Source organism: Pungitius pungitius, chromosome 12 (assembly GCF_949316345.1).
Source record: "Pungitius pungitius chromosome 12, fPunPun2.1, whole genome shotgun sequence".
Taxonomy (NCBI): Eukaryota; Metazoa; Chordata; class Actinopteri; order Perciformes; family Gasterosteidae; genus Pungitius; species Pungitius pungitius.
In genome coordinates, this window is record NC_084911.1 from 221,185 (window position 1) to 232,297 (window position 11,113).

At 46.7% G+C, this 11,113-nt stretch overlaps 1 protein-coding gene across 1 annotated transcript; it reads right to left on the reverse strand.

Moving 5' to 3' along the window:
- Positions 1–325: 325 nt before the first annotated feature.
- On the reverse strand, positions 326–4,993 carry psmd3 (proteasome 26S subunit, non-ATPase 3). Its single transcript, XM_037477184.2, has 12 exons — positions 4,691–4,993; positions 4,171–4,361; positions 3,934–4,074; positions 2,776–2,912; positions 2,509–2,699; positions 2,274–2,377; positions 2,092–2,206; positions 1,896–2,015; positions 1,674–1,777; positions 1,436–1,591; positions 659–709; positions 326–544 (listed from the first exon to the last, which is right to left on the reverse strand). Exons 1-12 carry the CDS (start codon positions 4,857–4,859, stop codon positions 467–469), a joined length of 1,557 nt encoding a protein of 518 aa, XP_037333081.1. The 5' UTR covers positions 4,860–4,993; the 3' UTR covers positions 326–466.
- Positions 4,994–11,113: the final 6,120 nt, after the last annotated feature.

The window sequence follows — 11,113 nt, forward strand, 5'->3', positions numbered from 1 at the left end:
AGTGGAACATCTTTGGAGGGAGCTGAAGTCCATGTTGCCCGGCAACAGCCCGGTGACACCTGAAGGATCTGGAGCAGGTCTGTACTCCTACATGGTTTGTAAGTGGGAAAACCTTCTTCATACACACACACAATTATGTGTTGAAAAACAGCCGGGATTCAAACCACCAACCATCACACCCACTGGTTGTGAACTGCGTTTAGTTACGTTTGTAGATAGTCAGCACTAACTCGTGTTTTTTATTCCCTGAGCTTTGATTGGTCAGTGTGCAAAGCTTTAATATCAAGTGGTCAGAAACTACATTACCCAGAACACCACTGAAACATTTGTGTCAACAAATCCAAAGTGGAATTTATTTGTTCAGAGGTTACAGAAGGAAAACAATTCCAGAGGAGAGGGGAATTGTGGGTAATAAATCATGGCTGGCAGACACATCCACACACACACAGGAAGTTAGCAGAGAGGATTATGGGAAGCTGTCATCGTCATCTTCAGCCATTTCTTTGGCAAACTCCAGATCCTGTTGCTCCCGTTCCCGACGCTCCTGAACACACATTTAATGGAGTCAGGGTTGATTTCATTGAAGCAGTGACTGCCTACATGTACCAGCATGCATTGCTTCAGAAGACCCCCTCAGTGCAGTGTGTGTGCGTGCTACCTCTACTGACTCCAGGTCCTTGTTGTACGCTTTAGGAGGAAATCTCATCGCCTGCAGGAACAGACAGAAGACAGGTGCACGGTTCATTTCATTGATGAAAACGACCTTTTAACGAGACAAAAACGGATCTTACAAAATAAAAACTATGACTAAATCTATGCTAACCTTCGTTAACGAGACGAAAACGTTGGTGGGGACAAAGTCACAATTCTTTTCTTTTTATTTATTCACGTGCACCTAACAGACGTACAGCGGTCATTAACGTGTCATGATGACATCATCCACTCGGCCACTGGGGGGCAGCGGTGGTTCTTTTCACACTTGTGCGAGTGAGCTTCCTTGGTTCAGCTCAGCGGGGTGAGAGCGACTGGTTCATGATCCAAACCCAAAAATAATGTATTGCACCGATTGAAGGACGTTGAGGTGTCTGCTGGGACAAGTCGTTTCACAGTAGAGACATTGAAGCATCGCGTAAACAAAGACACAAAGTGTTGTGTTTAGGTTCCTGGTTCTCATGAAGTAGCCCCCCCCCCCGCTATAGACCTAATGTATTTATCTAATGGACAACCTGAGTACTGTGAGTGGACTATTATGCCGCTGTAGACCCAACACAGAGGGTCTGAGAAGTGAAGAAAAGGACTTTAATGTGACTATTAAATGTGAAGCATTAAAATGACTAAATGTGACTAACATGCATTTTGTCTAAAAGACTGAATAGAAAATAGCTGCCAAAATGAACACTGTGCGTATCCTAGTGTGTGTGTGTGTGTGTCTCACCTTCACAGACATGTTGTGGATGTCCAGGCAGAAGGAGATCCTCTGGTGGAAGGCCAGCTGAGGCTCTCTGGTTCCGTAGATGTCCATGGTCTCTTTTGATTGGACGAAGCCTTTCTCGTGGTTGATGCTCGCCTCGATCACTCCGTCGCGGATCGCCTGCACCACACACACACACACACACACACATCAGTGGGGTGGAGTTTGTAATCCTGATGCAGTGTACAAGCGTTCCCGTTACCTTGGCAACAATGAACTCTGCGTCCTCTGGGCTGTCGAGCTGAAGCTTCTGGGCGATGTCGGCCAGAGAGATCCGAGAGTACGACAGGCTGATCATACGCACGCCTGTGTGCACGCACACACACACACACACACACACACACACACACACACACACACACACACAGCTATAAAACAGCCAACATGGCGCTGTGATGTCCCAGGTCTCTGGTGCTCGGCTCACCCGTCTTGATGACGTTGTGTCTCAGGCGGATGATGAGTGTGTACGTCCCGTCGGTCTGAAACTTCTCCCCAAACTGCTCCAACACCTGGTTGAACTTGGCCAGGTTACCTGCTCTCACCGCTGCACACAGAGTACACGCATCAGCATGGTGGCCATCAACAGACTGTGCTACAGGACGCCGTCAGTAGCAACTGACCCTGAGTCAGCAGGAAGTAGGGCATCAGAGACCTCTTCAGGGACGGCTGTCTGAACTGGAGTCGGTCAGGAATCTCTCCCAACAGCAGCTCCACCACGATCAGCAGCTTGTGGACCTGATCACAGATCAATACGCCGTTAGCACGGGCCTCTGGACACGGACGCGTGCTGCGGGGAACGTACCGTCTGCTTGAAGCCCACAGCTGTGTGCTGAGGAGCTTTCCTCAGAGCGTTGGTCAGAGTCCGCCGAGCCTCGGTGTACTCCAGCTGGATGGCCTTGATCCGACCTGCAGGAGGTCACATGACACACAGGTGAGCCCTTTGCAGAAACACAGGTACACGGGAGATGTGTAGTACCTAATGGTCTGGGTCCAGTCCTTTAGCATAACTAAACGCTGCCAAGACAGTCAGATCTCACCTGTGTAGTACAGGTAGCGGGCCCACTCGTTGTTGTTGGCGAGCTCGGGGAACACCGACTTGGAGACCAGCTTCTCCGCCTGGTCGTACAGGTTGAAGTGCAGGTAGTTCCTGAGCAGCAGGTTGAGGAGCACCGCCTGCCCGTCGGCATCGTGGCGCAGAGTCGCTGTACGCAGGCGAGTGTGCAAGAAGCTGAGAGGAGACCACTGCTGTTAGCTCATGAGCAGAGTGTGTGTGTGTGTGTGTGTGTGTGTGTGTGTGTGTGTACCTGCGCATGGTGTCAAACTTCCTGAGGAACTCGTACACCCTGGCATGGTAATAATAACACTTAGCAGCCACCAGATCCAGAGCTCTGCGGTTCTTGGAGCCGATCTTCTGGAGCAGGTCGTCTGACACCTTCTGAGCCTGGAACACACAAGACCATCATCATCATCACCTCCATCCTCATCATCATCATCTAGGGATGGGAATCGTTTGGGTCTTTTTTTTAATGAACAAAACAATAATTGAAACAAAAAAAGTGGTTTTTAATGCCAATTGTTCTTCTTCAAATTGAAAAATATATTAACTGTCTAAACAATAGTGTAAATATAAATAGATAAGAACACTTTGCTTCAAACTATAAACAATATAATGAGTGTTTCTCCTTGAAGGGTATTTATTACTTCATTAATCATTTCATTTAGATTTATGCTCATTGTGCAGGAACTAAAGACATGGGACACATTGAGAAGCCATTCAGTTGGATTGACTCCTCGTTTGTCTCCGTGTGACAGAATCTATTTCTTTAGTCAACGCTTTGCTGCGTGAAGGCGAAAAGAATCAAAGGAAATGGACCAAAGGAACGCCGCTACATCCTCGCTTTAATCAGCATTTGTGGCGTCCGTCTTGCTCAAGACGTTTGCTCACGAGGTTCCAGCTCCGTGTCGTTCTTTCTGTCAGTAAGAATCTCATCTACATCAAAGCATCAAAGCATCAAAGCATCAAAGCCCGTCTGTGGATCTGTTGCAGTTACTCACAGAAGCCCAGAGGCCCATTTCCACACTAAAGAACAGGAACACAAAGTTAGGAGATAAAACCAACGACACCTCTGTGTTGCTGTAGACAACAAGACGCTTGCCTCTTTGTTTGTTTCATGCTCCTACACTAGTAAACAATCAATAGATTACACTAGTAAACAATCAATAGATTACACTAGTAAACAATCAATAGATTACACTAGTAAACAATCAATAGATTACACTAGTAAACAATCAATAGATTAGTCGATTGCGAAAATAATGCTTAGTTGCAGCCCTGACAAACATGTTCCTTAAATATGTGATTTATTTGGATCGGTCCATCATCAACAGAGACAGATGCACACGGATTGTCTCATGTCTACAGACAGAAACAGAGACACAGACGGAGACAGACGGAGACAGACCTCACTGTATCTCTTGTTGTTGGTCAGGTGGACCACCAGCAGCAGCTGCAGATAAGCCTCCACCTCCGGCAGCAGAGGGGTCGAGGCCGCTTTACCCGTCCTAGGACGGAACGGGACGTCTCCTTCAGCCATCTCCATTGGCTGATGAGACAGACAGAAGGTATTAGGACCGACAAGTGATCACATGTCTCCCTTTGGCTACATCTAAAAGGAGTCAGGAAACATAACTAATCCCACCTCCTCCAGGAAGCCCAACAGGAAGTCCCTGGTGGAGGTGTTGTTGGTGAAGAAGCCAAACACGGCTTTGTGGAGGACGTTGGTGTTCAGGCGGCGGCTCGTGGAAGGCAGAGCCCTCAGAGCTCTGAGGACGAAGCGGGGCTCCTTCCCGGACACCGCCTTCTCGATCTGCTTCACGTGCTCCCGGATGTCTGCGGGTTACAGAAAGGAGGAGCTCCTGTTACGCGGTGTGAGGTCCACCTGTCCAGGTCCTGCTCAGGACCAACACGGTCTGAGGTGTCCTCTGACAGCCACAGAAGCATCAACACATAAATAAACGGGTGTAAACACTCGCGTTAAATTAGACGCTCACCGTAGCTTCCTCGCATCGTCTGTTAGCCGCTGATGCTAACATGCTAACGCCGTATTTACCACCCAGCGTCCATGTTGTTTAACATTAGCTGCTCATGCTAAAGGAATCAAGGCCATCTGCAGTTAACCGGCCAGCCCGGGCTTTATAACGGGGGTGTGAGACGTTTACCGTCCAGAGTCAGGCTATCCAGCTCCTTGGGTTGTTTAGCCACGTTAGCAGCGTCCTCCTCCGGCATCTCCACGTCCTGCGTCTCGGGGCCCGGGTCCTTCGGCTTCTCGGCTTTGGAGTCCGGGTTTCCCGCCTTGTCCCCCCGCCGCTTGGCCGCCGTCTCCTTCATGAAGCTCGGGACAGAAACAGCTGAGATTTCGGTGAAACAAAAAGCTCGATTCCGAGCCGTTAACAAAAATCCGCAGCGTCACTTCAGTCTGTGCTGCTACAGTGACTGGCAACTACTGAGGGCGCAAAGCATTGTGGGATAATTCAGACAGCATAAACAGATCGCAGAAAGAAGATCAATCAATGGCGGATAAATCGATTCAGTCCTGAAGTTGTTTATGTGACCCATTCAGTTTTTTGAATAATGTTAAGAAGAAACTATTGATCATATTAATATGAAACGTGAACACAAACAAAATACGTCCAATACAATTTAAATAAATAATAATAAAAAGAATGATACAAATAATGACAATACTAATAATTATTATTTATCAATTTAAAATAATACGTTTAATTGGATTACCAGAATGTATATATAAAATTAAGAATACAATGAGCTGCAGCTAACAGGCTACAAACATGACTCAACATTGAATTGATGTGTTATCTCAACTAGACGCACAACTTGTACATGTTTCAATACCTCCAAGTATTATTTAACATACTGAATGTCCATTTTAAGGATTTTACACCAGTATTAAGTAAGACTAATCTACTGTTAGCCATTATCTGGGTGTTATATTAATGCAATCATTAATATGTCTGTGTTGTCAATAAACAAATGAAACAAGATTCAATTAATTTATGAAGATTAAAAAGGAGATTAAGGAAATCACAATAATCTGCTGATGCTCCGACTGATTAAAGAAGAAGAACAAACCTTAAATACATGTTTAGTCTGCTTTACACTTGACTGAGGTATATTGATGCTGTTATATCAGACAGATGTCTCAGGGTGTTAAACGTTGGAGAGAATTTTGAGCCCTGATCAGATTTACTGTCATTTACAGATTAATACTTGTTTGAATGGTATCGTTTTCTTCACAGTCCATCAAATATGTCTAAATAATACATAAACCTCGGTGTCCTCATATGACTAACGTCCCCCATCGTGGACGTGCTCTCTCATCACAGCACATTCTTTGTGTCGTATCACGTTTCCTTTACAACGTGATGGAGAATATTAGTAAAGCTGCTGTTTGCAGAGTTGTGAGGAAACGTCTTTGTTCCCTGGACACAAACCAGTGAGAACCATTAAAGAGGAATAAAACACATTATAGGTTCAGTACCTTTGGACCAGTTAGTGTTCTAGTGGTTAAATATGAGCATGGTGTGTGTTTCCAGCCTGTGTGTAGTGTGTTCTAACACAGTGAATTAGTCATGTGTGTTTTATGATGAGTTTGTACATTAAATATTAAGCCTTGTTTCTGTCTTTTGCTGCAGCAGCGTGTTGCTTTGGTTCTGATCACGGTTCAAACTCCGTACGCTTGCATTAATATTTACACCTCAACAGGGGGGACGTATGTATGGAAGTAAATCTGTGCCATCGGGGGTTGAAATAAAAAGTTGATTGAATTTCTAGCACTGAATATTTATGCATTGAAATTATGTACCTGAATGTTTTTCAACATTAAAACACCGCAAAAAAATTCAACCTAAAAAAAAAAAATGTTGAAATATTCGAAATGGAGGCTACAATATTCAACCGCAAAAAATTCAACCTTGGCACACCAATATGCGGAGGCTACAATATTCAACCGCAAAAAATTCAACCTTGGCACACCAATATGCGGAGGCTACAATATTCAACCCAAATAAATTCAACCTTGGCACATCAACATCCGGGACACTAAGGAGGAGCAATCGATTCTAGATTCAAGATCAGTAGCGTGCGTCAAGCTAAAGGAGCGAGCACCCAAAACACCTTCGGCTTCGGATTGTATCCATGTCCAATAATAACGGGACTTTAACTCTTCTTCATGCCATCAGTGTGGCAACGTATGAAGAAATACATAAAAGAACATATAATGTTCACCCTAAACCAAAACGTTTGCTTGCCACTGACGATTTACAACTCTATTAAAATATACAAATCAACTGAAATCCCTTAAGCTCGGTTGGCCGAGTGGGTAGCACAGCCGCTCTGTGGCACTACGTTATTTTGCGCGACACGGTTCGAATCCCGGTTGTGGCGGACTTTTAATAAATGTTCTTTTATGTATTTCTTCATACGTGGCAGTGACGTAGTGCTCACTTATACAATCGTAATCGCTGCAATGGATATGGGATGCATTTTTGAACATTTTCAGAACAATATGTTTGCAAATGTGTGACGACTCAAGTGACGGAGGCAGACAACACCTGCCTGCCGGGGGGAAACAAACACGCACCCGTAGCCAAACCAGTAGGTTCAAAAACCAGTAGGCACGTAACACCGGGGGAAAACAAACACGCACCCGTAGCCAAACCAGTAGGTTCAAAAACCAGTAGGCACGTAACACCGGGGGAAAACAAACACGCACCCGTAGCCAAACCAGTAGGTTCAAAAACCAGTAGGCACGTAACACCGTCACTGAAAAATGGGTTCTCGTTTCAGACTTTACGAGCAAATACAGGATCCCTTTGAGATAAATTCTAAAGCCTCGCATTAAGACGTACATCCCTTTACGTAAGACTCTGCGCTACTTGCAGGTCGCTGTGTTGTGCCAGATCCTCAATAAAGTTTACCCATGGCCATGAAGACTCATTTAACGTTACGTGGACTTTGAATGTCGCTTAATACCCAACTGAGATCGGCTTGTGCCGCTGTGAAAAAGGATCCTTCCACCGACGCTACTGCGGTTATTCCTGCATGTCCTGTCGGGTTTATGTGTCTGCGCGCTCCGCTAAAGCCGCTGCCCCCCCCCACTACGATACAGCGGCTCATCTGCCTCTTCAAGCGCGTTCCTGGTTTTCAAAACTCCGCCAATCACTCCTAACAGCTTGTCCAAGGATCTCAGCATCATTAAATGAATTCAAAACTAGAAGAAGAGGCGTATTGTGAGCGGCTGTACGCTCTCGTTTAACTTCCGCTTAGTTCATGTCCAACACAGTCTGTTAATGTACAAATGTCAGCTGTCTATTACGGAATCTTACAGACACAAACCACACTGATGACATGAAGAAGAGTTAAAGCCCCGTTATTATTGGACATGGATACAATCCGAAGCCGAAGGTGTTTTGGGTGCTCGCTCCTTCAGCTTGACGCACGCTACTGATCTTGAATCTAGAATCGATTGCTCCTCCTTAGTGTCCCGGATGTTGGTGTGCCAAGGTTGAATTTATTTGGGTTGAATATTGTAGCCTCCGCATATTGGTGTGCCAAGGTTGAATTTTTTGCGGTTGAATATTGTAGCCTCCATTTCGAATATTTCAACATTTTTTTTTTTTAGGTTGAATTTTTTTGCGGTGTTTTAATGTTGAAAAACATTCAGGTACATAATTTCAATGCATAAATATTCAGTGCTAGAAATTCAATCAACTTTTTATTTCAACCCCCGATGGCACAGATTTACTTCCATACGTATGAGACCGATTGTGTGTGGTGGTTACCATGGTAACTCGTTGTATCACGGCTCCATTCATGCTGCCTTCAGTGCAAACGCTCAACTCTGAGTTGATTGAACCGACTCTAAACAGCTGATCTGAACCCCAAACTCAGAGTTTAGGGTTTGACTCCTTGAAACGAGCCCCAGGGCCCTGTTCCTCGTACGTGGTTCAACGAAGTCCATCAAATGTCCCATGGTCCAGCTCAAATGAAGCAGATGATTGACACCAGGTGGTCTCGGTTCCCTGAAGGTGCTCAAACGGTCTGATTAGTTTGAAGCATCACGTCATACGTCAGAAGAGTCGATCACCGAAACAAGGATTTTTTAACGGTACAACGACAAATAAACTTAAAGGAAGACGAGCAGGAGACGATGAACTCATACGAGCAGATAATATGTGTATTTGAATCGTATTGTCAGGACAGAGGATGTCACATCACTGTAAAGTATAGACTCATTTTAATGCCTCGTCACTCGGACCAATCAGAGGCTTCATGGATGCATCTTCTGTATAGATCAGAGACAGTATAGAGACAGTGTGTGGGACACTGTGTGGGACAGTGTGTGGGACAGTGTGTGGGACAGTATAGAGACAGTGTGTGGGACACTGTGTGGGACAGTGTGTGGGACACTATGTGAGACAGTGTGTGGGATACTATGTGAGACAGTGTGTGAGACAGTGTGTGGGACAGTGTGTGGGACATTGTGAGACAGTGTGTGGGACAGTGTGTGGGACAGTGTGTGGGACATTGTGAGACAGTGTGTGGGACAGTGTGTGGGACAGTGTGTGGGACATTTTGAGACAGTGTGTGGGACACTATGTGAGACAGTGTGTGAGACAGTGTGTGGGACAGTGTGTGGGACAGTGTGTGGGACAGTATAGAGACAGTGTGTGGGACAGTGTGTGGGACACTATGTGAGACAGTGTGTGGGACAGTGTGTGGGACAGTCTGTGGGACACTATGTGAGACAGTGTGTGGGACAGTCTGTGGGACAGTCTGTGGGACACTATGTGAGACAGTGTGTGGGACAGTCTGTGGGACACTATGTGAGACAGTCTGTGGGACAGTGTGTGGGACACTATGTGAGACAGTGTGTGGGACAGTGTGAGACAGTGTGTGGGACAGTGTGTGGGACAGTGTGTGGGACAGTGTGTGAGACATTGTGAGACAGTGTGTGGGACAGTGTGTGAGACAGTGTGTGGGACAGTGTGTGGGACAGTATAGAGACAGTCTGTGAGACAGTGTGTGGGACAGTGTGTGAGACATTGTGAGACAGTGTGTGGGACAGTGTGTGAGACAGTGTGTGGGACAGTGTGTGAGACATTGTGAGACAGTGTGTGGGACAGTGTGTGAGACACTATGTGAGACAGTCTGTGGGACAGTGTGTGGGACAGTGTGTGGGACACTATGTGAGACAGTGTGAGACAGTGTGTGGGACAGTGTGTGGGACAGTCTGTGAGACAGTGTGTGGGACAGTGTGTGAGACAGTATAGAGACAGTGTGTGGGACAGTGTGTGAGACAGTGTGTGGGACAGTCAGTGGGACACTATGTGAGACAGTGTGTGGGACAGTCTGTGGGACACTATGTGAGACAGTGTGTGGGACAGTCTGTGGGACACTATGTGAGACAGTCTGTGGGACAGTGTGTGGGACAGTGTGTGGGACACTATGTGAGACAGTGTGTGGGACAGTGTGAGACAGTGTGTGGGACAGTGTGTGGGACAGTCTGTGGGACAGTGTGTGGGACAGTGTGTGAGACATTGTGAGACAGTGTGTGGGACAGTGTGTGAGACAGTGTGTGGGACAGTGTGGGGGACAGTGTGTGGGACAGTATAGAGACAGTCTGTGAGACAGTGTGTGGGACAGTCTGTGGGACACTATGTGAGACAGTCTGTGGGACAGTGTGTGGGACAGTGTGTGGGACACTATGTGAGACAGTGTGTGGGACAGTGTGAGACAGTGTGTGGGACAGTCTGTGGGACAGTGTGTGGGACAGTGTGTGAGACATTGTGAGACAGTGTGTGGGACAGTGTGTGAGACAGTGTGTGGGACAGTGTGGGGGACAGTGTGTGGGACAGTATAGAGACAGTCTGTGAGACAGTGTGTGAGACATTGTGAGACAGTGTGTGGGACAGTGTGTGAGACAGTGTGTGGGACAGTGTGTGAGACATTGTGAGACAGTGTGTGGGACAGTGTGTGAGACACTATGTGAGACAGTCTGTGGGACAGTGTGTGGGACAGTGTGTGGGACACTATGTGAGACAGTGTGTGGGACAGTGTGAGACAGTGTGTGGGACAGTGTGTGGGACAGTCTGTGAGACAGTGTGTGGGACAGTGTGTGAGACAGTATAGAGACAGTGTGTGGGACAGTGTGTGAGACAGTGTGTGGGACAGTCAGTGGGACACTATGTGAGACAGTGTGTGAGACAGTCAGTGGGACAGTGTGTGAGACAGTGTGTGAGACAGTCAGTGGGACAGTGTGTGGGACAGTGTGTGAGACAGTGTGTGGGACAGTATAGAGACAGTGTGTGGGACAGTGTGTGGGACAGTATAGAGACAGTGTGTGGGACACTGTGTGGGACAGTGTGAGGGACACTGTGTGGGACAGTATAGAGACAGTGTGTGGGACAGTGGACCCTCGGCTGCAGCGTGTGGTCTTCATCACGTAACGTTACGGCTCCAGAAGGTCTTCTTGTAAATAAATGCTTCCTGTCTTCATCGTCTATGGCGCTCGTACAGGAAGTGATGTCATAACGGGTCTTTGTGATGTCATAGATCTGTCT

Coding starts and splice junctions, on each gene's coding strand:
- psmd3 (XM_037477184.2), bottom strand. CDS start 4,859: ATGAAGGAGACGGCGGCCAAGCGGCGGGGGGACAAGGCGGGAAACCCG. Junction 4,075..4,170: donor TGTTGGGCTTCCTGGAGGAG/GTGGGATTAGTT, acceptor CTGTCTCATCAG/CCAATGGAGATGGCTGAAGG. Junction 2,016..2,091: donor CTACTTCCTGCTGACTCAGG/GTCAGTTGCTAC, acceptor CTCTGTGTGCAG/CGGTGAGAGCAGGTAACCTG.